This window comes from Musa acuminata, chromosome BXJ3-1, assembly GCF_036884655.1.
Source record: "Musa acuminata AAA Group cultivar baxijiao chromosome BXJ3-1, Cavendish_Baxijiao_AAA, whole genome shotgun sequence".
NCBI lineage: Eukaryota > Viridiplantae > Streptophyta > Magnoliopsida > Zingiberales > Musaceae > Musa > Musa acuminata.
Genome location: NC_088349.1, coordinates 673,634 through 688,452, shown reverse-complemented (window position 1 = coordinate 688,452; position 14,819 = coordinate 673,634). Strand labels below are relative to the sequence as shown.

The 14,819-nt window shown below is 45.5% G+C and overlaps 4 protein-coding genes across 4 annotated transcripts; 2 read left to right on the top strand and 2 right to left on the bottom strand.

The window, feature by feature from the left end:
• The first annotated feature begins 1,264 nt into the window (after nucleotides 1-1,264).
• LOC135628285 (zinc finger protein ZAT2-like) lies at nucleotides 1,265-1,762 on the top strand. Its single transcript, XM_065134890.1, has one exon. The coding sequence runs from the start codon at nucleotides 1,265-1,267 to the stop codon at nucleotides 1,760-1,762; it is 498 nt and encodes a 165-aa protein (XP_064990962.1).
• Nucleotides 1,763-2,132: 370 nt separating this feature from the next.
• On the top strand, nucleotides 2,133-4,003 carry LOC135629744 (glycosyltransferase family 92 protein RCOM_0530710-like). Its single transcript, XM_065137624.1, has one exon. It carries the CDS (start codon nucleotides 2,155-2,157, stop codon nucleotides 3,877-3,879), a length of 1,725 nt encoding a protein of 574 aa, XP_064993696.1. The 5' UTR covers nucleotides 2,133-2,154; the 3' UTR covers nucleotides 3,880-4,003.
• A 1,064-nt stretch (nucleotides 4,004-5,067) lies between these two features.
• Nucleotides 5,068-5,637, bottom strand: LOC103979653 (histone H4). Its single transcript, XM_009395819.3, has one exon. The coding sequence runs from the start codon at nucleotides 5,549-5,551 to the stop codon at nucleotides 5,240-5,242; it is 312 nt and encodes a 103-aa protein (XP_009394094.1). The 5' UTR covers nucleotides 5,552-5,637; the 3' UTR covers nucleotides 5,068-5,239.
• A 3,881-nt stretch (nucleotides 5,638-9,518) lies between these two features.
• On the bottom strand, nucleotides 9,519-13,049 carry LOC103979665 (protein REVEILLE 1). Its single transcript, XM_009395836.3, has 6 exons — nucleotides 12,510-13,049; nucleotides 11,492-11,629; nucleotides 11,291-11,402; nucleotides 11,148-11,209; nucleotides 10,609-10,989; nucleotides 9,519-10,526 (listed from the first exon to the last, which is right to left on the bottom strand). The coding sequence occupies exons 1-6, from the start codon at nucleotides 12,519-12,521 to the stop codon at nucleotides 9,804-9,806; spliced, it is 1,428 nt and encodes a 475-aa protein (XP_009394111.2). The 5' UTR covers nucleotides 12,522-13,049; the 3' UTR covers nucleotides 9,519-9,803.
• Between the last annotated feature and the right edge of the window lie 1,770 nt (nucleotides 13,050-14,819).

Sequence of the window (14,819 nt, the reverse complement as noted above, 5' to 3'; positions counted from 1 at the left end):
GTAACTGATGTCACCCGAGTATTATCACCGTTATTACCCTCGTCATAGGAGGAGGAAGGAGACGGCTCAGAAAGAAGCTTGGAGGCAAGGAGGGATGACATGAGAGCTCCCTTGCTTGCTCTTCCGTCTGACGGTGTCCACGAGGTGCTCACTCTTTTGCCTCGGTAAAGAGAAGTCGGAGGCTCGGATCTCGCCCGTTGGATCAGCGGTTTTTGACGGCAGTCAACGTAAATAAATAATTCAAAGGCCACTTCGAATGAGATGACCCGAGTCTTCTTTTACCAACCTTTTGCCTCGCGTTACCGCCAAACAATAACAGTTCACACACACATTATATCAAACACTGTTAAGGAGAGGATCTGATCGAGTTCGGCGTGGCGGTATTGAGATCAAAGAGTTACTTTCCTCTGCCACATTCCACTCTCCACGCTCGCCTCCGTTCCGTTACATGCGGGACTCCGAGAAGCGAAAGCAACGAGCAAACTCGAACAACGAGTTGCTCCTCCAATAAGAGAGAGCAAAGGCAGAGAGGATCTCCAATGGCCTCGAGGCTCGGCTCTCTCCCTTCCCAACTCGGATCCCCTCCCCTGCACCACCGCCACCACCTTCGCTGCTGCCAGTTCGCCTCCCTCTCCTGGTGCCGCACGTCAGCGCCATCGCAGCTCCGCCTCTTCTCCGCTTCCGCCTTTGGGTATGCTATGTTAAAGTCATGGTTATCACAAGGTAGCCTACAATAAGATGACAAGAATTCACCGTGCCTGAAAAAGGGCATGTATCATCACAATTGTCTTTCTCTGAAACCGTGCAAACCAACCGCCAACGGAACGCAGCGCTTCCCCGTGCGACGCATCGGTTCGGTGCGCTATGTTTGCTCCCTCGTCTGAAACCAACTCCATCGGCCCGTACAACTCCGATGAGCGCTGCGCATGCCCCTGTTCCACCACCCCACCGTTCTGGTAGCGGCGGCCTCGCTGCCGCTGATGATGGTGGCGCAGGCGGTGATGATGACGGCAACGACCCGTCCCGCCTCAAGCGGACTCACACTGTCGACGCCGACCCCGTATTCCCGGAGGAGGAGGCAGAAGAAGAGGAGGAGGAAAAAGATGGCCTTGATATCCCACCTGACCGGTTGCCCCCTTTGGATATCCTTCGTCCTCCCCCCCACCTGAGCGGGTGGCAGAGGGACACTGCCCCCGCTCTCGCTCCGCACCAATGCCACATCTGCGGCAGGACATTTAGGTCCGCCAAGTCCCTGCACGGCCACATGAGATCTCACCCGGCGCGGAAGTGGCGCGGGGCCGTCCCGCCGTCTATGCGTCCGGGGTTCGAGCAAGAGGCCGCGAACTCCTTGCTCCTGCTATCCGGCGCGGGGATAGCGCAGCAGAGGAAGTACGTTTGCAACGGGTGCAAGCAAGAGTTCGACACCGGGCAGGCACTCGGCGGCCACCGTGCGAGCCACAGGAACCGGAAAGGCTGCTACGCAAGAGCCAAGGAAGTAACAAGGGGCGGCTCCAAGAGGAAAGAGCAACATCCAGGGAGAAGCGGCGGGGAGACGTCTAGGGCCAAGGAACAGGCGGACGAGGCGGAGGGAGAAGAAGGTGCAGCGGAGGCACCTACGGCGTCAGGGGTAGCGGTCGAGGGGACTTCGAGAAGTAGTAAGAGGAGACGGCGGGAGCATCGGGTGGATTTGAATTTGCCGCCAGTGTCATCGTCCGACACCGGCAGCGCAAGCTCGTCTTCTGCTGGCAACAGTGCTCCCTAGTTACTGTAATGGTTGCCGGGAGCGAGCCCAACTTCTATTCCTTTGGGTTGGCCGTCGTCCTCAAATGAGCATGACACTGTTATCCTGGTGTAATAAGAATAACAACATGCACAGTACTCGTACTATGTTCTCCTTGTCTTTTGGTTACTTGGAACTCTTAGGATGGCTCTCGCCTTCCCAAGTAAGAGTAATAATGTCATCTTTCGAATATGAAATATGATTCTACTTCTGTTGATCGTTGACCGAAATCAGACATTAAGCACCCTAATTCACCACTAATCTCCGTTAAGCTCCCTAATTAGCTTCCTTAAGGAACGTCGTGAGTGGGTCCACCGAGGGACCCACGAGTATCACCAGTCTTCTAATCGTATTTCTAGTAGTAATGTTGTGGCATGGAAACCTCGATGGTATGTCGACCCGGCCCCTCTTCCTCGCCTTCTGATTCCGTTAGCGCAACGATGCGGCGGAAGCTCACGACGTCACTGCTATCAATCGGCGTCTTCGTCCTCCTCGCTGCCTCCTTCTCCTTCCATGTCTCCCGCGACTTCCTCCCACCCGCCGCACTTAACCCCGCCACCCTGACGCAGCCCATCGACCGCCTAATGAACCATGCCGTCCACGAGCTCCCCGAATCCCTCCGCCGCCTCCAATCCCCGCTTCCCATGGATTCCGTCCTCCTCCCTGACTGGGAGGTGCTTCTCCTCCTCCCTCTTAATAGTTCCTCTGCCGCAGCCGGTGGCGCCAAGCTCTTTTGCCTCTTCCATACGGGCGCCACCTCCCCAGCCCTCCCCGCCGGCCCTTCCTCCTTCCGCTGCTCCCTCCCGAATAGTGTTCGCCGCGTCCGTCCCTTCTACACCCCGCGCCTCTCCGGAGCCACCTCCGCGGCGGCTTCGTCTCGCGGCCAGGAGGACCCACCGCGAGAGATGATCCGTTGGTCAACACGGCTCACCTACGAGTCGCTCTCCACAACCCACGACGTCATCGTGTTCGCCAAGAGCGTCAACCACCGGCAGGGAATCGGCCGCCCCGCCGCGGGCCTCCGCTGCGTCTTCTCCCCCGTCTCTGGAGGAGGTCCCGTTGCCTGGACCATCGCCACTTCCTCCGCCCAGGAGGTCTTCCGCTGCCCCCACCCACCCGCCGCCGACTTTTCAAGTGCCGTGCCTATGCGGGTGTCCCTCGCGACCGAACCCGAGGCGGCGCCGATCCCGACTGTGGCCAGCTACCGCACGCCACGCGTCCAAGAGACCGACAGCAAGGCATTGCCGGGCCGCGCACGAGTCTGCGCCTGCACGATGGTCTACAACGTCGCCAAATTCCTCCCGGAGTGGGTGGCGTACCACGCCGGTGTCGGCGTCGGGCGCTTCTTCCTGTACGACAACGGGAGCGAGGACGAGTTGGACGCGGCGGTGAGTCGACTCGGCTCGGAAGGGTTCAACGTGACCACTCGCTACTGGCCGTGGCCGAAGACGCAGGAGGCCGGGCTCTCCCACTGCGCGGCGGCAAACCGGGACGCCTGCGAGTGGATGGCGTTCCTCGACGTTGACGAGTTCGTCTTCTCCCCGGCCTGGGCTGACTCCGATCGCCCCGACAGATCCATGATGGGCTCGCTCCTGGCAGTCGAGCCGGAGGTGGGGCAGGTCTCCATCCGATGCCTGGAGTTCGGGCCATCGGGCCACCGAGCCCACCCCCGCCTCGGGGTCACCCAGGGGTACACGTGCCGGCGGCGGAAGGAGCAGCGGCACAAGTCGGTGGTGCGGCTCGACGCGGTCGCCCACTCGCTGGTCAACTCGGTCCACCACTTCAGGCTGAGGGAGGGGTTCAGGACGCGGTGGGCGGCGGCAAGGCAGGCCCGGGTGAACCACTACAAGTACCAAGCCTGGGACGAGTTCAAGGCCAAGTTCCGCCGGCGGGTGTCGACCTACGTCGCCGACTGGAAGGAGACGACCAACCTGGGGTCGAGGGATCGGGCGCCCGGCCTTGGGTCGGAGCCGATCGAACCCAGGGGTTGGGCCGGGATGTTCTGCGAGGTGAACGACACCCTCGTCAGAGACGCGACTCACAAGTGGTTCAGCGCAGCGGGCCCCGGTGGGGCACAGCGAATGGTCTGGCAACACTAGAATTTTCTTCTTTTTTTTATAAAAATGATTTTTTTAATTCGTTCTGTGTTTTTCTTTTAAATTCATGTAGTTTATATGGACATTGGATACTCAAACCTATATGTTTATGTGGCCGGTGATATTATTTGACTCGATCGAAAGTTCCACGGAAAGGAGACGGATGTTTCTACAATGTCAAGATCGGCAGCATCAGAGCCGCTTAAAGAATGCCATTAGGTGAAACATAGACATTGGGACACGTCTGATTCCCGCATCGGACAAGCTGGCTTGCCGCGTTTGGTCTGACCGAAGACTTGTGGGAGCCTAAACGTGCCCGCGTTGACCATCCGTTCTTTGTGACGTGCATCACGATAGTCAATTTTGATTCCCCGATTCTCCATTCTTTTTTATTTTCTACCGTCTATTGACATCACCGTCTTACGCGGGTCCCACGCTGGTTTCCCAGCCACCGAACGGGTGGGAAAGCTGGTACCGGAAGGATAGGTAACTTTTCCTAGAAAAAATAACAAGCTTTTTCTCACCATTCTAATACAGTGGCTATCTTTCATACATTTTAATAAAATTGGCCAGCAATACACACACAGACACTATATATATATATATATATAACACCTCCACCTTCACCGTAAGAACCATGTGAGTTGAGGATCTTCCATGAGCAGGTGAGGCTCTATATTTTTCATCTCAAACAATAAATTGCATGGGTGAACACCTTGTTTACACCTTATTCAAGTCCAAGCTATTACTTGAATTGTAAAGTAGAGGGAGACAACTCCTTGTTCTAAGCATTTAAATTTTCAATGATAAAAATAGAAAATTCTAGTTAGTAAAGACAAGGATCACATTTTTTTTTAACTTAGATTTATTGCAGTCAGCTTAGATTATTATGATAAATCTAATAATATAGACACCATGACAAAAAAATTGAAATATCGGATAATATTATTGAGGAATAATGTAATAACGTTGAGATGGCCGAGTTAGTCTAAGACGCCAGATTAAGGTTCTGGTCCGAAAGGGCGTGGGTTCAAATCCCACTCTCAACACTAAAGATGTTTTACATTATTAATTTTAAGCCCTTTTTAATTACATCCACATTAAATATGTATTTATCATAAATCAACCTCCCTTTGCCCTTCCGTGAGATATTTCCGTCAAATTAACTAAAACATTAATCACCCAATAAAATTAGATGAAGTTAGATCGTTCAGTTTCTCAATAGCAGAAGGCAATATTCCGAACTTACTATCTAAACACATCTTCTTCAGAAATCCAACCAGAAGAGGAACCCTAACCCTAGCTAGCCCACGGCCCCAAACCCCGCCGCCGACGTCGACGGCGGCACTCGAAAAGGGACAGCTCAACCACCGAACCCGTAGAGAGTACGGCCCTGGCGCTTAAGAGCGTAGACGACGTCCATGGCGGTGACGGTCTTCCGGCGGGCGTGCTCCGTGTACGTGACGGCATCTCGGATGACGTTCTCGAGGAAGATCTTGAGGACGCCGCGGGTCTCCTCGTAGATAAGGCCGCTGATGCGCTTGACACCACCACGGCGGGCAAGGCGGCGGATGGCCGGCTTGGTGATGCCCTGGATGTTGTCGCGGAGAACTTTTCGGTGACGCTTCGCCCCGCCCTTGCCGAGACCCTTGCCTCCCTTTCCGCGGCCGGACATTGCGCCCACAATCGATCGATCCAAAAGAGAACGCTTGGAGAAGAGGTAAAGGTAACGGAGGAAGGAAGTCTTTGACCCGATTGCAGTAAAGGCGGACGGTATTTATAGAAGAGTTTGGGGCGCGGGCAGGGGTCGATCCGTGGGAGTGTATCGTTCCGCTGTTGGATCTCACATTGACGGCTGCGATGCGTTCTATTCGTTTGTCTAGGATGGGTGACGTGGCAGGTGAGCGGAACTGGTGTGCTTCCATGGTTCGCACGTGCGGAAGGTGTGGCTCCCTTGATCTCGTTCGAAGCCCATAAAAGGCCTATAGCCACGTCTTCTTGGGCCGGCCCAATATGACGAAGCCTTAAGAGGAAGCGGTGGGAGAGGCGAAGACGAAGAAGACGGCGGAGACATGAATAGCTATGGCGTGTGGAGAGGAGGCTTCTACCCTGCATATCCACCTCCACGAATCCGAGGTACCACCCACCCTCCTGATCTCCTCGTTTTATCCTCCGAATACTAGGAAACACGTCCGCCAATCCACAAGTACAGCTTTGCTCGTCTGTATGTAGTTTCGTCCATCGTTGATTTCTAATCTCCATGTAGTTTATAACCCTAAATTTGAAGCCGTCGATTGCCTTTGCTTCGCGTTCCGATCTCATATATGGTCGGTATGGTTCCATAGATTGTTTCTTGTAATGTGAACCTTTAATTTATTGATATGAGTGCTCTAGTCGTGTCCATGTCCGACACCAAAACTTGCAGGATTGGTACTTCAGCATATATTAGGACTCATGTATCACCTGCAATTTCTTTATGTTGATGTCAGATACGAAGCCCTTCGAATCATTTGCATAAGGTTTCTAAACACATTGAATAGTGGAAATATATATGTTCTTTTGATTTTTAACTTACTGTGACTTGAATGATCTATGTAACTTTTATAAATAAGTATCTTTTGCCAATGGTTGATAAAAGTTAGATTTGTGATGATCATAGAGTATCTAAATTGACTTGATTTATATTAATAGACAAAATTATAGCAATGTATGAAAATTATGTATTGGTAATTGTTGTATCACGAACTTAGCTAATTTTGTCTAAGTCGATGCCCTTGCATGTCCATCCGCAAAGAGTCAGCCTATCCGAAACCTTTTTGGGTCCCCTTAAGGACCAATAAAAAAGAGGACGAGTTAGCAGAAGCGTTTAATTCGGGATCCCATAAGTAGATATTTTAATAAACACTTGATAAACAATGCAAATTACAAGCATAAACTTCGTAAGCACTGAACGCTTACGCGACAAAAGATCCAAGGTTGATGCAGGACAGAAACAAAAATAAGAAATTACTACTAGAAAAGATTCTAACAACTGACCTGATGAGGAAAATCAACTCCTTATGGTGGAGAAACCTTCACAATACTTGAAAATATTTCTTTTTTATGATTTCATAGGCTTAGAAGAGGCATTTATTTATATTAGTTCTAGGCCTTCAAAACTAACTAACTACAATGTGGGACTATTGAAAGAAATATAAAACATAAAAATTAACAATGTGGGATAAATAAAAGTGATAAGTGGGTAGCTTGTTCTTTGAAAATAGTCTTCTTCTGCTTGTTTTGCATTCATCCTCGCCACTTGTGAAAAAACTCATCCTCGAGTTTATGTTTGGATAAAATGGATTCTCATTTGAAAAGTAGTTATGTAAGTCTGCAACATTGAAGGTCTTTGAGATCCCCCAATCATCTAGTAAATCAATTACATAAGCATTGTTATTGATTTTCTTTAAGACCATGTAGGGACCATATATCTTCGGATTCAATTTGTTGTAAGTGCATATGGGAAATCTCTCTTTTTGCAAATACACCAAAACCGCATCTTCTTCCTTGAACATATTCTCTCTCCTATGCTTATCAATTGCTTTCTTGTACTTGGCATTACTAGCTTCCAACTTCTTAGGTGTCAACAAAGTTAGGACTGCACTTTGGCTCATACTTTTTTTAATATCTCTTTTGTATCAACTTTTCTACCTTCTCCCTCAGCATCTCATTCTCTTTTGGGTTCATCCGGTAGTGAGGTAAATTTGGTAGACTTGCTCCTAGAGTCAAATCAATTTGGTACTGAATATCTCTTATGGGTGGTAGTTCATCCGGTAACTCTTCAGGGGTGATCTCTTTGATTTCTTCCAATATCGATCTTAATTCGTTTGAAATCTTTGCTTCGGGTGGCTTTTCTTCCTTTACAATAAGAGCATAGCATACTCTTGTTTCTTTAGAATTGGCAATGAAATTCTTGCACAGAGTTGGAAATAGATAAGAGAGACTTCCCCTCTACTTTAGAAGTGTTGGTTTCATCTTCCTTTTTGTTAGTCGATAGAATGACAATCTTCTTTCCATTCCACCAGAACACATAAACATTCTTTCTTCTAACGTGGATTGCATTCACATCATACTACCATGATCTTCCAAGTAGTACATGGCACGCATCCATATCAACTACCTCATATATAACTTCCTCCTTGTAACTTTTCTCAATTGAGAAAAGAACTCTACAATTCTCAGTTACGGTGACAATTGGGCCTTCTTTAATCCACCCTAGGTTGTATAGTGTTGGATGAGTCTCTGTCTGTAATTTTAGGTGCCTCGCTAGTAATTTGGATATAATATTGTCATAACTTTCATTGTCTATAATCAATGCATAAACTTTGTTATTAACACTGCATTGAGAATGAAAGATTTTCTTACACTGAGATAGAACTAATTGCCTTGGGGTAAGTAATAATCTTTTCACAACACATGCGACGTATTCTCTTTCTTCCGATAAGGTCCCTTTGATGCCTAAGGTAGTAGTTGATTCAGATGATTCAACTAGCTTTCCAACAGAAAAGATTGTGTCCTTGGGAATGTACTTGAGGTACCTTTTATAGTGGGCTTCGAGTGTCGTTATCTCCAAATAGTAAATAGCTGTGCTTCTTCTGGAGATTGGTTAGCATTTGAAGTTTGTGTATGCTTTAGTTTCTCCTCTAATGCTGCGAATTTTTAGAGTTATTTCTGTGAAATTAACAACTGAATGATGCAGGCTATCACACGACGATGAAGAATGCCATCAGAAGTAGTCTTTGGTCATCGACTCCTAATAAATATCATGAACCCTTGAATGAAAGCACATAGCTGATTCCAGTTTGAAGATTCAAACCCATCAACACAGCAAGAAACTTTGTCAAAGAAACATCATCCAGAAGCCAGCAGTCAAGTAAACCTAAGCTGATTTACATTCAAGGGATTGAGCCTGATCTGGACATTCCATTCTGTTGGATGGATAATAGCCTGTAGAATCCTGACTCCTTTCTCCATGTTTCCTTGTCATAACATCATCTGTCAGGCCCAATGCAACATGATTTGGGGACTGACAACAATCATATTGATGGGTACAGTTGTACTGACTGATAGTACTGAGCATACTAATTGTGGTATAAGAACTAGCAAAATTTCAATGACATATGTCATGTATTCTCTTTTGAGTAGTCAATTGAACCATCAGCACTGTACAAATGTAAAAAAAAAGAATGATGTTGCTGCTGTTAGAGATGACAAGTTTAGGTTTTGGTTCAAAAATTGTGATTGTGGCAGAATCCACAATCCTTAAATACTGCTTTGTGTTGATAAACATATAAGCGTGCACTAGTTCTTTTGAGTTCCTTCTTCAACACCTGTGGCTGGCTGCAAATGAGATGGTGGTAATGTGTGGTAAGCTTAGAATTGAGACAAATGATTTCCTATTCTTTACATGGATCATGGACTCAGGAAAAATGTGAACAACAAGCTTATTTGTTCCAGCAGATGATGAAGAGTGAGAACAACTGTCTCACACAGACTGCATGTATGCTTATTCAACAGATTCTTACTAGTGGATCTCAGTCTGACTTGACAAAACACAGGATAAAGAGTTCATGAATTTGCAAGCCACAAAAATCCAACAGGTAACAGAAGGGATGCCTGCACAAGAATGACAGCCTATGAAAGAAATGATAAAAATTACAGGATAAAGTTTCCAACAGAAATTACCTGATATTAGATACAAAAAGGAAGCTGAGATTGTATCTTACAGCATCTGTCAGCCTATCTATGAGAGTATATATGAGATACAATTCACGTGATGTTTACAAACATCTGTGCAGACTGCACAAGACGGATACAAGGTTAAAGGTCTCTACAAGCACATCCTTAGCTCAACTGTCTCCATTGTTCATCTCCGAGTAATCCTGTGCTTATTTTCCAATCTTACATCTTTCATAGGGCACAAAGCCCCTCGTGGACTTGATCTTGCTTGCTTTGACGCTAATGAAAGCTGAGTTCTCACTCGGCTTTAGCTTGAAGGCACGCATGTGCTCCTGTGGAAATCCTGAACCTTCATAGCCTACTGCAGTGTGGTTACCGTCATCCATTATGCTCTCATTCCAAGCAGAAGGTGAATTGGAACCAACTGAGGAACCTTCTTCTATGGCAATTGTTTGAGAAGGGGCTTCAGTACTGGTTTGAGGCAGATCCTGTTTCAACCTCGTGTTCAGTTGGTTGGTGAATGAGATAGGTAGACTTCCATAGAATGTCGACCAGAAAGGCATTGGAGCAACCATTTCATCAGCTGAGTTCTTTTGAACGCCATTTGGGGCCAAAAAGTAGTACATAGACAGTGCAGCAACATCGCACGGAATTCTGCCCGTTTTCCCACTTGTATATTCATGTGGCAGAAAGTGTCCCAATCCTGGAGCTTGATTCTGCATATCTGTGTCAATTTTCTCTTCATGAGAGCCAACATCAGCACTTGGCAATGACATGAAACATCGTGTGGCATTTCCATCATCAGAAGAGCATGTTTTCTGAGAATTGGCTACCAAGACTGTTCTTCCAAAGAGTTTCAGACTAGTCAGTTGTGGTTCCACCGGTGAACATTCTTTAGGATGGATCTGATCTTGCGAACCCAAATATAACTCCTGCAACATGGAATACAGCAATTCAATACTAATGATTTTAATTTATCTTCATAAATAAATAATTAAGGATTAAAGAATGTACCAGTGGAGATTTATCTAGTTTATTTGAACCATTAGATGCTGGATCTTTGGACAAAATTCTTTCCTCTCCTTCCACAGATGAGGTAGGCGAGCAACATCTATTCTCTGGTTCACTCAGTGACAATTCTACTGGATCTGACCCAACCACAGATGACAATGGTGATGTTTCTGATCCAACTGCAGACAAGACTGATACAGGTGATCCACTCTCTTGTTCAGAGAAAGATGGAATTGGTGAAGAAGATTGTTCTGGTCGCTTCGTATCTGGAACTCTGGTTGTGCATAAATTCTCCAGCTTACGAGGATACGGGTGCAACGGCTTTCGCTTTGGTCGAGGAGGAGGAATCTCAATCGCATTTCCCGTACCCCAGTTGCGGTCAACCTATATTACAAGGCAACCGAAATCAGAAATGTTGTTCACTAATTCTGTGGGAAAAAAGCCACATAGGAATAGTCTTAATACCCATCGTAATGAATAAATAATTACTGGAGGAACAGATAATGGAAGAGAAATAATAATTGGAGGAAAAATAAGTTCACCTTTGAGAAAAACTTCTGTGCATGACTTCTGATCTGAATGGCAGATTTGGTACCAATATGTTCTGCAGGAAGACTCTTAATCAGAACAAGAACAAAGGTTTAGAGCCTAATGTCAAGATAAGTGATTACTGCCGATGAAGCACCTTGTATTCGATGCCAAACACGGCCATGGAGTTTTATAGCTTCCAGAAACTTTTCATGCTCTTCTTCTGTCCACCTTTCTCTCTGCTTTGTTATCGTGTAAGGTTTCCTCACCTAGTGAACGAGGATCACTTTCCATTAAGAATCTTGCTAAACAGAAGAATATTATAACAGTATTAAAGTTTTTTATGGGAGAAAAATACCCTAATAGGCAGCTCCTTTGTTGATGAAGCAAATTCCTTCAACTGAGCTTGATCAATGGATGGTCTAATGTGAACATATAGCCGCTTATTTCGCTTGTTTGACATACAGATGCCATTGACAGACGGAACGCGCTTGTCCTGGTATTCAACAAAAAAAGAATTATAGCTGTAAGTTCTTTGCAATCTTGGAACCACCATATTATCTATCTAACTCCTCATGTATCATTTAGTATCACTAGAAGATTAGATTATCATGAGGCATCGATATAGCGGCAAAGTTGATTCACTGAGAATAAAGCATCACTGTATCCAAAAGCAAAATCTGTCATGCATGATTAGTGTTGCATGCCATCTTGACCTTCCCAAACCTCATGGTTGTTAGATGCTTGTTCACTTGTCCTCCACTGCCTACCAATTCTTAGAGAATTGTTCTCAGTTGTTATAACAAACAAAAGAAATCTCTTCCCAATAACCAATTTCAAGATCAAATAAAGTTACAATTGGTCAAATACACCTCAACATTCACTCTTGCATATTCCTCCTCCATATATGTGCAAAAAAGCAGGGTCGGTGTTCAATTCCATAAAGTTCTTCACATCAATGACTATGACAACCAATCACAACAACACAAAAAAAAAAAAAAAAATCGCAGCTTTTTATTTTTCTTGAAGGGAAACCTCCCCTGAAAATCATATCTTGCTCTTAATGTGATTTGATAAACTAAAAATGGCAAGAAACTGGTTACCAAAAGTTGGAAGCCACCAAAATCTTTTTGGACAGACAAAGCTATCTCTTTGGTAGATTATGCTTTATAATCTTCCAACCAAAATCTTTTTGGACAGACAAAGCTATCTCTTTGGTAGATTATGCTTTATAATCAGTGAGTGAGCTATGTCAAAGCATCAAAAGGCAACTAATACAAATAACAAAGACCCCAAGCAGAAACCAACATATTTCAATTCTATAAACAGAAATTGGATAGAGAAAACAACTAGATCAAGAAATCAGAGACACATACCTTCATGTCCATTGAGATCAAGTGCTGCAGAAGTCCCTCCAGGAAATTTCCTCCACCCCTTTTCTCCCTTCTCTGGTTACTCTCCTTTTCTTTGAGACAACAACTTGGATGACTCCCTACCTCCAACTCACCAAGAGTCGCTTACAAACAACATAGACCTCAAGAAACAGCTAATCACTTCCTTTCCCCTTTGAACTCTTCGAGAGGGGCGAGGGGGAAGAAAAGAAACAAACAGGAGACAAATCAAGAACCAGACCGTCTACTGCACCAGAACTCCATGAGGCATCAACCCGATCAGCAACAGAAAAGAAGGGAAGGAAGGGAGATTCCTGCGAAAGTTGGAGCCTACGATCGAGAAGCCCTCGAAAGAAAGAGAGAACACCAACGGGAGCTTCAACCGAGGAACAAGCACCGCGGGAGTCCGAGCTAGAAGAGAACTTTGGCCATGGAGAACGGATCTGGAGCAAGGGAACAGCAGGGCATAGAACGCCGAGCTCGATCGGGATCGAAGGGAATGAAGGAGGAAGATGGGGGAGAAGTCGCTCCCTAAATATCCAGAGGAGATTGCCACGTCGGCGTGGGGCAGGGCTTGCCCTTTCCGCCGTGGGAAATACCAGAAACCACCCCGTTCTTGTGGTTGAGGACGCCCAAAGCCACCGACACGTGGCGGACTTCCGTTCGCCTTCTTTTTATTCCCTTCTCTTTTATTTCTACGGATATTAGTTTAATATTATGGGCGACTTCCCCAAAACACCCCTCTGTTTCTCCTTAATGCATAGAACACCCCTCACATTCAAATTTCTAGTAGAGCACCATTTTTTCTTTCAGTAATACCAAAATAATCTTAAAATTTCAGATTATGCTCCAAATATATATAAGTATTTCTGTAAATCAAATAAATGGAAGAAGGAAAAAATAAAAAAGGAGGGGTTTTTCTGATGAATTCATCCTAATATTATTTATTATCTCAAAATTACATGTATATATTTGTATTTTATCCTTTTAAATTTAAAATGTAAAATTATATACATCAATTAGCTATTGTTTGATTGTTAACTAATATTAATACACTAATCATGATTAAACAGAATATTAATGTATATATATATGTACTATATCAAAATTTATAAATAGCAAATATATTATTATCAAAATTCAAAAGGATTGGTATGGAAAATCTCAAATTAAAATTTTGTGAAAATTTTGTCATATTATTATTATATGGTGAGGTTGAAATATGGCTGAAAAATTGATTAGGAGTGTGGATAAATACCAAAAAAATGGAGTGTATAAATCGGAAGGCTCACAATGGAAGAGTAAAGATGTGGGTGGAGAGTGGGACACCTTTCACTCCCAATTAGAGTTAGTCTCTGTTTGGGGCCAACCAGAATGTCACACGTACGAAAAGCGAAGAGAGAGAGAGAGAGAGAGAAAAGCGAAGAAACGGTGGCCACAATAATAATTTATGGCCGCGACGGATTCAAAGAGAGGTGGAGAGACGATGAAAAGCGAGGAGCTTTATCTGCGCTTTATGCCACGTCACCGGCACCCCTCCACTGCGCTAACCGCCACCTGTCGGGAGTCGAAGCGGATTAAAAGCTTCGGTTGTCTCCACCACTCGAAATCGGCCGGCACCTGACCTGGAGGAAAAATCCTCGGCCACATGTTTGTTGGTGTGGATTCGCGAGCAGGGTTCGGCAAACGCCTCTCTTCCATTGGATCACGAAGGAAAAACACAACAGGAGCTGCCCTTCTATAGGCCCGGTATGGGGGTTTCCTGCGGCGAGTCTAACAGGAAATAAATACGTGGTTGAGGTGATTGTAACGACTCCGGCCACGAAACGTGGATCAGAACCGAGTGGCGGGGAGCGGGACCCGGAGCGCTTTTCCGCCGCGTCAGCGTCACCGATGACTCCTCTCGACGCCACGTGTCACGATGCCTTAGGGGCTCTCTGCGCCACAGGCTGTCGTCTTCTCATTCATTTCTCCGTTCCCAATTGGTTAAAACAAGCGATCAAAGGAACCGTGTTCTACTGAAATGGTTGATTAGGGCGAGAAGGAGATTAAGCAATCAATGGGGCAGATATGATGACTAAGTAATCATCCACCTCTATGTGAATCATATTGCATCATAATCGGATTAATTATATATTATTCTCTTGTAATTATTTATTTTTAGTTTTTCAATCCTTATATTTTAAAAAATTACATTAACATCCCTATAGTTAAAAGTAAAACATCTAGATCTATTTACCTACGATTTTATCAAATATATATATATATATATATATTTAGTATTTCAATTGAGTG

What these genes read in the sequence shown, in the direction of transcription:
- LOC135628285 (XM_065134890.1), top strand. Translation starts at nt 1,265, where the DNA reads ATGAGATCTCACCCGGCGCGGAAGTGGCGCGGGGCCGTCCCGCCGTCT.
- LOC135629744 (XM_065137624.1), top strand. Translation starts at nt 2,155, where the DNA reads ATGGAAACCTCGATGGTATGTCGACCCGGCCCCTCTTCCTCGCCTTCT.
- LOC103979653 (XM_009395819.3), bottom strand. Translation starts at nt 5,551, where the DNA reads ATGTCCGGCCGCGGAAAGGGAGGCAAGGGTCTCGGCAAGGGCGGGGCG.
- LOC103979665 (XM_009395836.3), bottom strand. An exon ending in CACAGAAGTTTTTCTCAAAG is followed by an intron (nt 10,990 to 11,147) that starts GTGAACTTATTT and finishes CTTGTAATATAG; the next exon opens with GTTGACCGCAACTGGGGTAC. An exon ending in AACTAGATAAATCTCCACTG is followed by an intron (nt 10,527 to 10,608) that starts GTACATTCTTTA and finishes TCCATGTTGCAG; the next exon opens with GAGTTATATTTGGGTTCGCA.